This window comes from Durotheca rogersii (assembly GCF_024521655.1).
Source record: "Durotheca rogersii strain YMJ 92031201 chromosome Unknown GGS23scaffold_33, whole genome shotgun sequence".
NCBI lineage: Eukaryota > Fungi > Ascomycota > Sordariomycetes > Xylariales > Xylariaceae > Durotheca > Durotheca rogersii.
The window spans coordinates 285006-299492 of NW_026251264.1; the positions used below are offsets into that span (position 1 = coordinate 285006).

General features: G+C 54.8%; 4 protein-coding genes across 4 annotated transcripts; all 4 read right to left on the bottom strand.

The window, feature by feature from the left end:
• Positions 1–2965: 2965 nt before the first annotated feature.
• GGS23DRAFT_324865 (uncharacterized protein) lies at positions 2966–4147 on the bottom strand. Its single transcript, XM_051512910.1, has 2 exons — positions 3783–4147; positions 2966–3587 (listed from the first exon to the last, which is right to left on the bottom strand). Exons 1-2 carry the CDS (start codon positions 3997–3999, stop codon positions 3259–3261), a joined length of 546 nt encoding a protein of 181 aa, XP_051368089.1. The 5' UTR covers positions 4000–4147; the 3' UTR covers positions 2966–3258.
• Positions 4148–4581: 434 nt separating this feature from the next.
• On the bottom strand, positions 4582–8075 carry GGS23DRAFT_586183 (uncharacterized protein). Its single transcript, XM_051517418.1, has one exon. The coding sequence runs from the start codon at positions 7845–7847 to the stop codon at positions 5091–5093; it is 2757 nt and encodes a 918-aa protein (XP_051368090.1). The 5' UTR covers positions 7848–8075; the 3' UTR covers positions 4582–5090.
• An 818-nt stretch (positions 8076–8893) lies between these two features.
• GGS23DRAFT_600505 (uncharacterized protein) lies at positions 8894–9773 on the bottom strand (the record flags this gene model as incomplete). The annotated part of the gene is made up of 4 exons (XM_051519082.1): positions 8894–9146; positions 9220–9380; positions 9454–9566; positions 9632–9773. 4 exons carry the CDS (start codon positions 9771–9773, stop codon positions 8894–8896), a joined length of 669 nt encoding a protein of 222 aa, XP_051368091.1.
• A 2004-nt stretch (positions 9774–11777) lies between these two features.
• Positions 11778–14001, bottom strand: GGS23DRAFT_324906 (uncharacterized protein). The gene is made up of 3 exons (XM_051512911.1): positions 13142–14001; positions 12921–13002; positions 11778–12793 (listed from the first exon to the last, which is right to left on the bottom strand). The coding sequence occupies exons 1-3, from the start codon at positions 13474–13476 to the stop codon at positions 12143–12145; spliced, it is 1068 nt and encodes a 355-aa protein (XP_051368092.1). The 5' UTR covers positions 13477–14001; the 3' UTR covers positions 11778–12142.
• Between the last annotated feature and the right edge of the window lie 486 nt (positions 14002–14487).

The following is a 14487-nucleotide window of genomic DNA, read 5'->3' on the forward strand; positions in this document are numbered from 1 at the left end:
CACCTACGTACCTTGTACAGGTACACACTATAACTGCCCAATAGAATACCTCCGCAACTTAGGTGCCTCCTTGCGCACCTACACGTACATGCTTTATGGTTGCCTTACCTCTACGTGCACTCTCCGTTTTAGGGATGCCTTTTTCAACCAACCTAGCTCTATGAGAGGGGTATATATACAGAACAACACGGGAGCCTCCTCCTCCTAAAGGTAGAGGTGGTTCATGAATATATGAGGTAAGTACCTTAGATAGGAGGAGGTATGTACCTGGTAGGTAGATTAGGCACTCATGTACCTAACGTACCCAAATACATGTACGCCCCTCCCCGGTCTGCAGACGGGATCAGCATCCATGGGTGGATATAACTTTAATGTCCTGGCCTTGGAACCGCTGTCACCCGGTCATACCTGGAGATTACATCAACGTCCAGCTCACATGGGGATAAGAGGTATATGTATGTACGGACAACTGTTCTGCATCCACGAGCGCGTTCCTCTTATCTTCGGCTATATCGTGTGAACCGGTTATGATTTCATGTACGTAAAGATTATATACTCCTTTAACATCGGCGTTGCTTAACATAATAATGAGCTCATTTCATATGTATAGAGACATCACAACTAACATGCGGAGGTAGCTGGAATCCAACGCTACCTGCAGGGTCGGGGGGTAACCTCCCTCCTTATCAACCTATTCTAGCCTTTGCATTGTACTCAGTAGGTAGTACGCCATACAGATACCTTAGGTATATAGGTACACATCATACACCTCTGCACAACTCCTAATAGTACTATCCAGGGGGTTATCTGCGCAAATTAGGTCATAACTAAGCTACCTAAGGAACAGGTACCTACTTAGATGCAGGACCTCTGCTGGCTAAATGTTGTACTACCCGTTTGTATGTATATACGTATACATAATTGATATAAAAATGCATAAAGGCAGGGCCAATGGAATATATATACGTAATGTATACATAACATATGTATATGTATGCACATAAGACACAACACAGCCAGCTCGCTGGAACAGGCGGACAGGTCCACTCTCCAATCGCGTCCGCTCCACGCATCCGGTCATTCCTAAACGATGCACATGCACAATCTGGCCTGCCCCTCGCCATGCCCCCTCCCCTGGGATCTGTGGATGTAAGTACTTACCCAATAATAGCTGGCAGAGGTGGATAAACGAGTTGAGCTGGAACCTATTAGCGACTGGGTTCTGAGTTGGACCTCCATAGAACTGCATACACCAGGGTAAAATCCCCTAATCGCTGTCAATTATCGAGTGATAGGATAAGAGTCCGGTAATCACCACATCGAGACCTCCAGGGGGGCTGAGAGGATGTGGGGCAGTCGGGTTAGGTAACCAGGCTGCGTTCATGTGAGACAGCCCTAGGCAGTTTCCCGTCTCAGCAAATCGCACCCCCATATACCTACGGTTACGGATGTATTTACCTGGGGCCAGGTGTTACCTCGCTGTCTTACTGAGGTCATCAGGAGGAGGTACCTACCTACCTATAGTACATGCTTCCTGAGGGGTTTGTGGTACTCTCGGATACATCAGTGTTATGTGTCTGTCTGGCGCTGAAAGCTACGTCATCAGCTCTCGAGGAAACCTGAAGCTGGGAACTCGAAGCTCTACTAGACGAGAACGACTATTACGAGGTGGTCTCGGGCCCACAGAACAAACATCGGAAGGGAAACGGGCCTGCAGCGGCCGCAGGCCTCAGGTACAGAAACACATCAAGCACGGAATCACGCATAGTTGCATACCAACGCCGACCTCATCACACCAACAGCCAACGCCCACCCATCCACCCATCCATCCTTCATGCCAATACGGGATATACATTGGTAATAACTAAGACCGTTCGCTTACTGCCTGGATCACATCGGGCATTTGCAGCCGCCTCAGATCCCGTGCAACCCCGCGCGCGCCTCGAGATGATTCATCACGGGACCTCGTCGTCATCACCATTAGGAGCCGAACCCTAGGGAGGGGGGCGACCTCACTGAGTAATCTCTAGCTGCAACCTGCCTTTCGCCAACTCAGCCGAATCATACAACCTGTCACGCTTGCCTGCCACCTGTCCAGCACTGCGCCCGGCGGCTTTCTATCCACGCCCGTCATCCTGATCGCGATCGTGACAGTCTTTGTTCCATGTATCCCTCCTCCGGCCGCTCGTAGCGGTCGCGAGTAAGGCCGAGGGTGCCTGACGCCGCAAGCACTATGGGTTATATATCACGACGCCGTTGAGGTCAGCTGATGGTGCGCAACTGACCTCGAGAACTCGCCCGGGCAGATAGGTACTTGTACCGAGAAGCTGAGTGTCGCGCAATCTGGATATCTATCTACCTGTCATACTACTAAGCCGAAAGCTGGGGAGGTCGAGGGAAGCGGGAAGAGGGGCAAACGGTGACCACGGGAACAGTGAAACCGTTTGCACCCAACACTGCTGAACCGTTACGAGGTATTCTCCGGGTTGACTCACAAATTCTACAGATACTACGGAGGTACCTCTGGGTACCCCGTCCAACCCGTGAGCCCGCGTGGTAAGTTACCTCGGTACTTTCGCTTAGCTGGTCGGAGGTCGTAAAGGCCCAGGGGCATTCATGATGAGTCCCTTTAATACCTTGGGTACCTACATTATCGCAATGCACCCTTCTCATTATCCCAACCCGGTGTGTTCAGCACGGGAAGGCTGTAGCCAAGTCTTCAAGAAGATTAAGCTCTAGCTTTCTCCCGGACGATTCCGCCAAGGGGAAAACACAGCGTACTGGGATATTCTCGATACCTCCGTTGCCTCGACGGCTTTTTCGTGCTGAAAGTAAGCTGTCGTATTGCCCTTGACATCGACTCCTCCTCCGCGGTTAGACCCCCCTATCCGCAGTCTTCTCCCCCCCTCTCGCCACCCTCCGTCCGTAAGGCGCAATCGGATGGCTGGGCTGGGCTGGGCTAGGCGTTGGTAGACCGCCGGCCCCTTGGCCTGCGACCTGCTAGCCCGCCCACCGCCACTACCAGTGTCACGCCCACATGAGAAAAGGGGCACGTCCGTAGATCGGCAGTGCGCGCGACACGGTCGTGGGATATCACAGCGGAAGACAGCATCCGGATGGGGATGTCTTGGGAGAAGAAGAGGGTATAGATAGGGACAGAAGAGATAAGTAGATGGTTAGATATGGGTTCTAGAAACCCCTCTCTCTTCCTCCGGTCCACCCCTCGCCAATCCTGCCCGGGGACGCGTCAAGGGCGAGCTACATGTAGACCTGATAAAAGGCGAACTTCAACCTCTTCCCCGCCCCTCCCCCCTTTCCCGCCTGGGTCTCGCCCTCGTCCTCGTGTGCCTCCCGCAGCACCGCCCGCGCCGCCCACGGCACCTCGTCGCGGCGGCCGGATCCCCTCCAGTCGCGCGCCACCGTCCCGAAGAGCATGAACTCCGCTCCCTCCGGGTCCGGGGTAAGCATATCGGTGCCGGGGCCGGCTCGGGCCGGCGGCGCCGCGAACGAAGCCGGGAACAGCTTGCCCAGCGCATGCTTGCGTGCCGCAACCTGCGCCCACATCGACTGCCGGAGCTCGCGGATCTCTATTGTTTCCCCAGTGTTATTAGCTTTTTTTTTTCTTTTCCTCTTACTTCTTTTGAGGATAGGGAGGGAAGGGGTGGGGGGGGGGTTCCGCAGGGACGTGAAAAGAATAGTACACGGAAAAAAAAAGAAAAAAGAAAAAAAGAAATCTGCTGAAGAGACGAGCACGCGAGTGTTAAGGAGAGACGGCAACGTGCCTTGCGTGCTGCGGGCTGTAGCGCCCCCGATGATCAGCTCGGCGTCGGGCAGGAAGTGCGCGACCCACTCGCCGTCGCGCGCCGGGTCGTCCGACACGGCGTAGAAGCCGCGGACGAAGTCGACGACCCGCGGGTCCGTCGCGCGGCCGGGTTCGGACGGGAGTGTGACGGCGTAGTCCTCCCCGGGGGCGACGGTAGCAGTAATATGAGTACTCATGGTAGATGAGGAGGAGGGGACGAAAAGTGCGAGTGAGTATATAGACGTAATAAGAGGTCCTGGAGGGTTTATGACCTGATGTGGAGCGTAGGTGTTGAGAATAGCAGGGAGGGCAGGGATAGATATTGTTGGTTTTATGTATGCATATGGTTATCTGGGGATAACAGCATGGAAAAGTAGGCTAGGGGGGGAAACGCCTCCCGCCAGCAAGGCAATCGAGCAACATACTATGGTGTGCTAAGCCTTGAGATACACAGATATTGACGAGCGGTTACCACTGCAACTAGTGAAAATGTGTATATCTCTTAAAATGGGGTGAGGGCACTAACCGCTGAAAACCATTGTCGATTGAGCAGGATAGCACAAGAGTTCTGTTACAACCGGGAAACACCACGAGCGATTTTCCCAGCTAAGGTGGCACCGACATCTGATGCTGTGCGCAACTCTATGCTAGTTGTAGTAGGGTCTTCGTGTGCCTGGATGCTATAAGCACGTAGGTTAGGTATTGTCTTATGAGGTGATTTGATGCATCTAGCATGGCACGCAGTAATGAATATCTACGGATGGGAGAAACAGCAGCAGTCCGGTTTACAAAGCCACTTCGCATTAGGCTATAGATGGGCGAGCAATGGGGGGAATCTTTCTATACGACATGACGTATACATACGAAAAGGCGGAAGATGGTAAGATTCCATGCATAGCCGTAACAGGTATCGAGAGCCGCAGCAGTATCTGCGCCGTCGCCAATGCAGGCAATGGTGATGCAAGGAGGCTTCAAAGAACAGCCACAACATCCCCTTCTCCTGTGCAAACGCCTTGCCGGATCTCGACACCAGGTCTGGGTATCTGTAAAGTCGCGCGTTGCCTTCCGTACCAACAAGTTCAGTAAAATCAATAACCCCCACAGGGGCTTCACACGCCTAGGAAAGATCCTCTCCTTGCCTTCCGGCAACTAGACAAGGCTTAACTATATCCTCCTCAACAATCGACCTCCTCTCCCCTAGCAGACTCCTCGCCTCAAGTACTTGCCGTCGCCGTCATCTACTTTGGCGCAATTGCTCTCCTCCTCCGGCACAACCGTTGTGTTGTCATCACAATTTGACGCCTCGAGAGTTGACCTCGCCTCGTCCTCCGATATTGAGTAAGACACGGCAGTCAGGGCAATACCATTTAGTGGTGCGGGCAGGTATCTCGGACAGTTCCACGCACTCGAGGTGAAACCATTCCTGCTTGCAGTTCTGTACGCGAGGAGCTGTTAGTCTCTTGTTGCGTGTTTTGTCATCTTCACATGCTGGGGTTACAGAGGTTTCTCTTGCGCTCACATCGACATTATCACACTGTATCATGGTGCCAAAGCTGACTCTGTTACAGAGACAGTATCTCGGCTCCTCCGGATCGATGACATTCCCATCGTCATCCACCTCCACCTCAACTTCCGGCTCCGGTTGCTGGCTTGTGCCCTTCTCCTTCCTTGGGTTACTGTTGCGAGTCTTCTTGCGAGGCGCCGCCTTTCGCTTTCCGACAGCGCTGGTACCGCCCGAATTCGTCGTCACGACGCCTGGAGCAGGCCGCTTGGCGCGTTTGCTCGCTTGGCGCAGTTCGGGGACGGGGGTGTTTCGAGCGGTGCTGGTTCGTCGAGATCGCTCGGTCGCCAGTGTCGAAGGAGGCTCTTGGCTTGCCGCTTGGCCACGTGAGCTAGGCCGGCGAGAAGCGGCCGGTTGCGACTCGGGAGCGGGCGTGCCCGCGGGAGTATTGCCGCGCGAGTTCGTTTGCTTCGGGTTCGCCGTAGCCGACGATTGCAAGTTTTGCCTCGTTTCTCGCTTCGGTATTTCCCGAACTGGCGGGGGAATAGGCGTGGTGGAGGTTTTGACAGGATGCAAAACAGGAGCCTCCGCAGGCGGCTTAATAGGGATTGTCGTGGTGATACTAGATGGCGGGGTTGGGCTTGTCGCGCCCGAAGACGCGGCGGACTTCGTAGCCACCATGGAGCCGTCCGAAGAGACCGGAACCGGTACTGGCACGGGAGTCTTCGACGTGATTGAGACCTGAGAGGTTTTTCCCAGGTGCGGCACGGGAACGGGAGTCTCCGTTGCAGGGGCAGCAGTGGTGCCGGCAGCAGGTGGCGCACCGGGTACAGGGGGCACCGACGGGGGGCGGGGCGTCAGCTGAGGCAACGGAACCGGCGTCTCGGTCTTGTTACGCTTGGTCGGGGGCTTCTCCACCTGTGTGGGTGGTTGGCTCGCCGATGCGTTCGCCAGACTTTCAGCTACTTCGGGTCTTCCCATGCTAGGAGTCTCCGACATCGACTCGCGCTTTCGCTTTTTTGTCTTGGGTTTACTCGGAACGCTCTTCTGGCTCTGGCTCTGGCCTTGACCTTGGCTCTGGGTTTGGCTTGGCTCAGGTGCTTTGTCCGGTACGCTCCCGGCTACGGACGGTGAAGCTTCGTGGGTGAAGAACATTCGAGCAGCCTCGGCCATTTTTCTGGCCGATTCTTCTGCTTCCTCAGCAGCCATCCTTGCCAAGGTTTCACGTTTCAGCTTCTTGGCCTCATTCAGCTTCATGCCGCGGTTGCTTAACTGTACCTCGTCTGCTGTCAGAGCTTCCGCACTGATGGCCCCTTCGGGAGGGTGCTGGGTCCCCGATTCGGCATCGACTACCGGTGCAGGTAGGGCTGCGTCGAACGGTTTTCCTTCCTCCTCAGCCTGCTTCTGGGCTGCCCTGTATGCCTCCACGCCGCGGCCGAGGTTCTTCAGCTCGCGAGCTATCATGGTATCGCTCGGGTTCCAAACAGCGTTCTTCTTCATTCGCTTACGGAGCTTCGCGAGTTCATAGGGAGTGAGTTGGAGCCACGGGGCATCGGTACTACCGGGGACCGCATTCTCGGGGGGGGGCTTCAGCTGAGCAAGCGCAGTGCTGGTAGAAATCATAGGTGTCGGGTTGTCCGATGATCTATTTGCAGACCGAGGAGGTCGCGGTGGTTTAGGAGTCTTATTTTTGGGGGTCTTAAGGGGCTTGACCACCTTGATACGAGTCGATGGCGTCACGACTCGTTTAGGAGACACGTGCCTCTCCTCCTCTAGCCCCGCTTCCTCCTCTGCTTCCTCCACCTCGTCCTCGTCGCCATGATCGGAGCTTACATCGCTAAAAGAACTATACGTGTTGAAGTCCATCTCGTAAGGCGCGAGTACCTCGCCTGGGACAGTGATTCGGGGCGGACCCCGGATCTTCTGCCCGTTGTTATCGAGACGAAGCGGCAGCTTGGGGCCGCGAACCATCTGCGGGGACTTGACCTGGATGGGACTCTTTTGCTCGTCGGTAGAAGGATAATTATCGCGCATAGTCTGGAGTTTGGAGAGGATGGTCTGAATTCTATGGTAATGTCGGGTGACGTTTTCATACATGCGAACCGCCTCAGCATGGGAGAAGATGCGCGAACTGACGGCGCGGTTTAGGCTCTCGGATATGTCCGCACGGAGCTGTACCGAGCTGGGGCGGCCGTCGACCGGCAGAGAAGGCAGCTTCCCCCATGTCGTGGTGAGGTCGTTTATGTTGGTGGAGGCGTCGGAGTATGCTTGGTCGAGCTTGCCTATGAGGGTAAGGGATCGCACCATGTCGGAAGGGAGGTACTCGGTAAAGTCGAGGAAGTCTGTCACAGTGGCCTGGGCATCTGGATCGGCACGCATGTTAAAGGACGCAAGGCCTTTATCGGGGCTGTCTAGCGACGGGACGACTGGTGCCGTCAAGGAGCCGCCGACGTCCTTGTCGGCAGGTGAAAGATCACCATCCAGCGCCCCACCCGAGTTGTCCACCTCGGACGCCATGATGGTCTTCGTTGGGCTATCAACCATCGGAGGCTCTTCAGTCTGCGGCTAGGAGGACTGTTACATCGGCAACCATCAACATGCCACATCCGGCGTAGCAGGAGGAGAGTGGAGCAGAAAGAAAATAAAGTAGAAGCACTAGAAGACAAAAGTGAATGATGGGGATTGCTGTAAAGACCGATGAGTGGAAGGAGATGAAGTGTTGGCGAGGTTGGCGGATGGCGTCGCGAGCTGTGACGTGCACAACAAATCATCAAGGTAGGTAGATTTTACCAAGACTGGTGCATCGCGCGCCTTTTAGGTCCGGCGAGATAAGAGGATGCTTATCTACATATCACGTGATTCTTCAAGAACGTAGAGCGGTACCTAGGTACATAACCTAAGAGGTACCTGTAGGTTGTACCTAAGTACCTAAGAAAAGGCTAGGTACCAACATAAGGTAGGAGGTACCTAACGTACGCTACTCAGCCCTACCTATGGAGCTAACTCTTTAAGGAATCCGTAATCTACCTAAATCGCCCTACGTTAAAGTGGAAGCCTCGGGCTGATCCCGAGGAACAATCCTGCCGTGACTTCGCCTTAGGTGTGCCCGTCATCTTACGTATAGCTTATTTAAATCGAAGAGGACGCGAGCATGAGGGGAGAGTCGCTGTTGACCTCTCTGGTTGAATGATTCAGTCACGTTACCTAGGTACATTTCGTCTAAGAGCATCATTTCTAATACCTTAGGTACCTGATCAGCGTAACCCGAACCGACAACTCAATCAACTCTTATAAACCCCTAAGCAATACAAGATCGTCAGGACCGGGTCCTCCTTAGGCCTCCCGATTCCCGTCCCGGTAGGCTGCAGAAGGAATCATGGTCCGCTTCGACTAGCGTACTGCTCAAGCATTCGTAACTTGTTTCCTCTCCTGCAACCTGAACAATGATCAACTACGTACAGGTGAGCCAGTCCTAGATGATGGAAGCCAAGCGGACGCAGTTGACAAATAATAACATCACCGCACAGGCAACGCAGGCCTTAGCCTAACATCGTAAACCTGTGGGCACCCCCCTTTCTCTCCCTCTCGGCTTAAGTTAAGGTCGGCGTCTCCCAGTCGATCCACCTCTCGGGGATAAAGTTGAACCTACTATCCGTCTTCATGACGTCGGTAGCGGCCGACTGGCAGCCGAGCAAAAATTTGGTGAAGAAGGCGGCGACCTCGGCGTTCTGCGACGCGGGCAGCCGGCAGTGGGAGTTACCGTGGGAGGTCTGCGAGAAGCCGAGACGGCCCGGCACGCCGAGCGCCTCGTAGACACGGCGGCCGGTCACGGAGCAGTCGTACCTACGTGCTAATAGGGTCGATGTAGTCGGTCCCGGAGTTCTCGACCGCGAGCAGGCCGCGCCGCGCGACCAACGCCTCTGGCGTGTGGTGGTCGTACGGGAGTACCACTACGCCGTCGACGTAGCGCCAGAACGCGTCCGCGAACCACCCGTCCCCGTCACGATCTATACCACGTCCCCCACTCGTGTCCCGTTGCGCTTCATCTCCCCCAATATTCGCCAGTAAACCCCCTTCCTGCGGGGCCGTCGGCGCAAACCGCTAATCGAACGCCGGCGCCATCGGCGCCTCCTTCCCGTTGTGCGGGCACCCCGTCACTGCCAGCCGCCAGCCGCCTCGCGTCGATCCCCGTCGCCTCCGTCCCGAGCAGCTCCAGCGCGTCTACCACCCGGCTCGCACCCCACGCCCACGCGACCAGCCCCCCTGCTGGGTAGGGGGCCTCCCGCTCGACGACTTCTGCACGGTAATTGGGAAGGAGACCGACTTACCGCCCTCCGACATTGTGATCATGATCGTTGACCCAGAAATCGTCGTTCCCACCGATGACGGCTTTGGGGCCTTCGGCGCTAGCTCGTACCGCTCGATCTTGCCCCTGATCTCGGCCCTCTTGCACGCCCACGCCTCTTTCATGCTCAGCCGGGTCCCGTCCGCAAGGAGGAATGGGTCGGGCAATAAGGACTTCGGGTGCGTGGCGTTTCTCAGCACGGGTGCGTAGGACAACGATGTCGGGGCAACCTCTTGCGCGGAGGTGGTTGTCCATACGGACGATAAAGCTACAACCACTCGACACTTCAACCACTTGACACTTCAACCACTTGACACTTCAATGTTGGTAGTTACTAGTCGGAATATAACGAAACTGTAGTGTGACGCTTCTAAAATACGCAAGATGATTATAGAGTTACACATAGTCGGGACGGCAAACTCGTTTAGCTAGCCTACAAGAAGTTGTCGGGTCACATACCTATTACTGGCTCTCTGGAACGTACATCAAGCCAGTATAAGTGAATATTGGATGATGATTACCAAGAGAATACGATGGGTAGATGCGCTCCAATAAGATATCTCAGCTACTTACAGCCCAGTAAACAGCTCGAACCGAGATCGAGATGGTGCTCGGGGTGGAGGGCAATCGTTCGGGTGAGCAATCTGCGAATCGTGTATAATAATGAGCTTCTCATAACCCGGCCACTGGTATAATTCCTGTCAGCGTAAATCCGGCTTGGAGCCTGAGGTTGGTCTTCTCAGTGCCTGAGGCACCCTTCTCTATTATAGGTATATATATATATATCAAGACGCACACCGTGTGTCCGGAGTATCATACCAGTTGGCTATTTGGGGTTGCGGGGGGGAGGAGGGAGTCCTCCGGCGACCTAAATCTGACTCTCTATGCTATTCTTTAATTAGCTACGCATATCCTCTACACCCTCAAACCTATTAGCAGCCTCTGCCTCCTGCTGTTTGATCCCGTCTATATGACTACAAGCAGGTCAGATAGGACTCTCAGTAGCCATAGATATTCTGCTATCACCCGTTCACTGTTTATGGTAATTTCTACGTATAGCTATGACTAGATCCAAGCCTCGATATCCTGCTACTATTAACTCATAAGTATATTAGAGATCTATTCACCTATGAGGCACTGTTTTGGTAATAACATGAGCCTCGAATTATACGGGCATCTTATTATTACAATTCTCAAGGCCTTAAGACATAACCCCTTCCCTCGCCCCCCCCTTCTCTATACCTATATATATCGGTTTGGGCAGAAGAACAGTTAGTGTTAATACGGCTACACTGAGTTGGCGCTAGGCCTGCGGGAGGTAAACTACCTAAAGTGTCGAATATCAGTCCCTTGCCTCGTCTGTCTGGAATGACACAGAAGAAGGCGAACGCCCTTACCGCGCCTACCACATATGTCACGTAAAACGTAGACGCCTACATTCTACGACTTTGCGTATGTAGGCATATAAGGGGATCCCGTACGTGACAACATGTATGTTCTCACAATAAAAGAGAATCATTCCAACCCTCTACTGGAATGCTACCTAGATCGGCGCATCGTGTCAGCATCTCCGGTCTTTATATATTATACCAAGTCTCCCGAACTATATTCTTATATCTTGGTCGAAGACCTATTTGTCGGAGCCATAACCTTGCTATTTCTGACGCTCATGATCACGTATCATCTACCTCAGATGCTCAACCCTTGATCAGGCCCTCATCTGCTAGAGCTTTTCATAATTTCATTATCGTGTCTCCTGATTGAAAGTAAATAAAAATCCAGCGAAGCATAAAGGCAAAATATCGTATTAAACGAGCGAGGTGAGATCATGTTTGCGAACATGGGTCAGGCAGGCAGGACCAGAGATACCTAAGACAGGGAGGGAAAATCTTCATTTCCAGTCATTAGCTTCTAATATGAGATTCACAATCGACGCGCCCGACACCTCCATGATGTGACAATCGCATCAGACTCGGTAACCTTGTATAACTTAAGCTCGGCCTTTCCTCCGCCCCTTTGTTAGACTTGCGAGACGACATGGTAATCACTCCTATACCAGGGACGATATCACCATTACCCCGGAAGAGAAAAAAGGGGGTATTCCTGACTACTACCCCCCAACCTCCTGAACCCCTCGCCTTTTAGTATTGCTCATACTCCTCTGCTGCGAATTTATTTTATTTGGGGAGGTTGGGGGGAGGGTTTTTATTGTCAAAAAAAAAAAGACAAGCATTTCCGAACTCCACCTGCCCCACCGGTCCGTGATTGCCGCATCCCGCCTACATCTGGTCTCATTTCTGCTGTCCCCCTAAATCTAGGCCGGAGGGGGTTCTTGATCCCAATAAGACACCGAATAAAAATCGATCTCACTGCTCATCTCCCCCCTGCCGCTGTCCTCTTCCCTCAATATGACAAATCATCGCCCCTTCTTCCCACACGTAAGCCTGCGTGGGAGGTAGGTTACTGTCATTGCTCCCCTTCTTCACGTGGAATCCTACCCGCTCCCCACGGCGCCGAGCCCGAGGCCCGTCGCGGTCGCGGCAAACACCCAGACGCTGGTCCAGGCGAGCGCACCGGGGGTTTCGACACCCTCGAGCGTGAAGCGTGTCTGGAGGAACGTATTTGCGCCGGTGACGAGGGCGAGCAGCGCAGTGCGGAGGATGACAACCTTGGCGGGGGCGGACCAGCCCCAGAAGTTCCAGCGGATGGTCTCGGCGAGCGTTGCGACGACAGGGTCAAAGGGTTCAGCGTTGGGGCGCTCCGTAGCCTCGGCGGGCGTGAAGACGAAGGCACGCGCGGCAAACCCGAGGGCGAGCGCCACTGGTAACAGGTTGACGTACGTGGTTTCGTGGGCAGCGGCGACGGACGGCAGGTCGGCAAAGTAGACGACGAGATATTGCGGAAGGTAAATCGCGTACGCGAGCAATAGCGCGACGCTGTAGATGGCGCCGGCAAGTAGCGCTGTGAGCACCGCGATGGGTCGGTCCGTAACGATGTCGGCGTTGGGCGCAGCGTGCGGATCCGCGTGCGCGGTGGATAGCGGGCGCAGCAGCCGGAAAGGGATGTAGGTCGCGAGGGTCTCGATCGCGATGGTCAGGACGAGAGCGGCGGGTTGAATCTGGTAGAAGGCGAAGAGGAGATAAAGCTGCGTGCGTCCCCGTGTTAGTAGGTGATCCCACCCCGCGCGTTCTGTTGGAATAGCCAAGTCCGAAGCTTGGCAGGGTGGCTTTGCGGAGCACCGTGCCGTCTGGCTGGTTCGTCTATTTACTTACGAAAGGGCCATGCGAGAGAAAGTTTAAGGCCGTGATATCGTAACCGTCGTAGTCACCGAACCATCCAAGTGCGAGTTCAAATCTGTTCGAGGGGGGGAGGAAAAAAAGTCACTGTTAGAACTACGTCGCCAATAACGCCTTCGAAAGCTAGTAGCATGCACGAAGCAGAGCGAGCTAGAATTGCTTCGTCGAAGACGTGATGGGTAGCCGCTGCCACTTACAATTTCCAGCCGGTGACTAGCCCGACCTCCGTCCAGGTTTCCAGCACCCTCGAGTACGCGCCTAGGGCGCCCTTGGTGTAGGGCCATGCCAGCGAGTGACCCAGAGCCGAGAGCGACAGGCTTAGAATCGCGACCAGGGGGAACTGGACTGGCGTGGGGAGCTTGGACCGGCGACCGGCACTAGACTGGGTATCGTTGTGCTTCGTAGACGGAGACGACGTTGGCGCCTCGATCTTGGTGGACGCGACGGTGGGCGAGGTAGCAGAAGTAGGGCTAGCGGAGATGGCTTCGGCGGCATGCTCCTCTTCGGCACGGGTCTGTTTTCTGGTTCGCATCGTGTCTGTCCGGAATTGGCGATTGACAAACGGAAATGGCAATGGAGAAAATATCAATGCAGTAGGGGTATATAGAGTAGGATGAAAGTAGCCCTGGTATCCAAGCGTTGGACGCGCTCGCGTGCCAGGAGAATTGGCGGAGCTCGCCGGAGCCTGCAGCGGAAGACGAGGCGTGAGACAGGGATGCCTGCGAACACACACACGCCGACGCGACAGCTTACGAGGTATGTAGGGATCTGGTGTGTCGAGCAGGAGGCAGCTGGCCACGGGGGGGAGAAGAGATAGACGGGGTGTGAGCTATCGCGTGTAGGGGGAAGCCCGGAGGGACGGAGGACAGCGCGGCAAGGGAGAGAGTCGAGTAGGAAGGGAGGTACGTACGGATGTACGTGGGTTATGAGGTGGGTGAGCGGGCGGAAGCTACAGTTGAGTTGGAACCAGGAAGCTCCTACCTAATAACGACGAGTAACCTGTGCTTGACAGAGAGATTCAGGTGAGGAGCGAGCCTGGGCTACCAGGCTACCTGGGTTAGGCCGGGCAGGTACATAACTGGCCATTCGGTGTGGGGAAACCGCCATGCTGTCGAAGGTGCGCGCCCCAGCACCAGCTCGGGTACGTAACAGTGGCAGCCGCTTGGGAATTGGTGGGGGGGGGGGCGCTGCGGTAGTACTCGCATGTCTAGCCCCCAATACCCTCCGCACTGGCGATTGCTACGCAAAAACAAAAGTACCCCGATCTACCTAGGCTGTACCTGGGTCACGGTGTTACTACCTACCCGTACCTAGGTTACCTGCCTTAACCTACTTACCTCCTAGATTAGGTGCCTAGGTACCTAACCACCACCTCCCCCCTATTGTATACCTAAATACTACGTAGGTACATCATGCGCAGCATCATCCCGGTAGCACACCAATGATGACATCCCCCTCCCCTCTCCCCCTCTCCTCACCGTCCGGCTGGGCTGGGCTGGCCTGTCTCGACATGCCTCTCATCGCCTGTATGAGTACATCCATC

Excerpts from the sequence above, each read along its gene's own strand:
- GGS23DRAFT_324865 (XM_051512910.1), bottom strand. The coding sequence starts at position 3,999 with ATGAGTACTCATATTACTGCTACCGTCGCCCCCGGGGAGGACTACGCC. Across the intron at positions 3,588-3,782 it reads TACAGCCCGCAGCACGCAAG|AGATCCGCGAGCTCCGGCAG; the intron begins GCACGTTGCCGT and ends GGGAAACAATAG.
- GGS23DRAFT_586183 (XM_051517418.1), bottom strand. The coding sequence starts at position 7,847 with ATGGTTGATAGCCCAACGAAGACCATCATGGCGTCCGAGGTGGACAAC.
- GGS23DRAFT_324906 (XM_051512911.1), bottom strand. The coding sequence starts at position 13,476 with ATGCGAACCAGAAAACAGACCCGTGCCGAAGAGGAGCATGCCGCCGAA. Across the intron at positions 13,003-13,141 it reads CTAGTCACCGGCTGGAAATT|ATTTGAACTCGCACTTGGAT; the intron begins GTAAGTGGCAGC and ends CCCCTCGAACAG. Across the intron at positions 12,794-12,920 it reads TTCTCTCGCATGGCCCTTTC|CTTTATCTCCTCTTCGCCTT; the intron begins GTAAGTAAATAG and ends GGACGCACGCAG.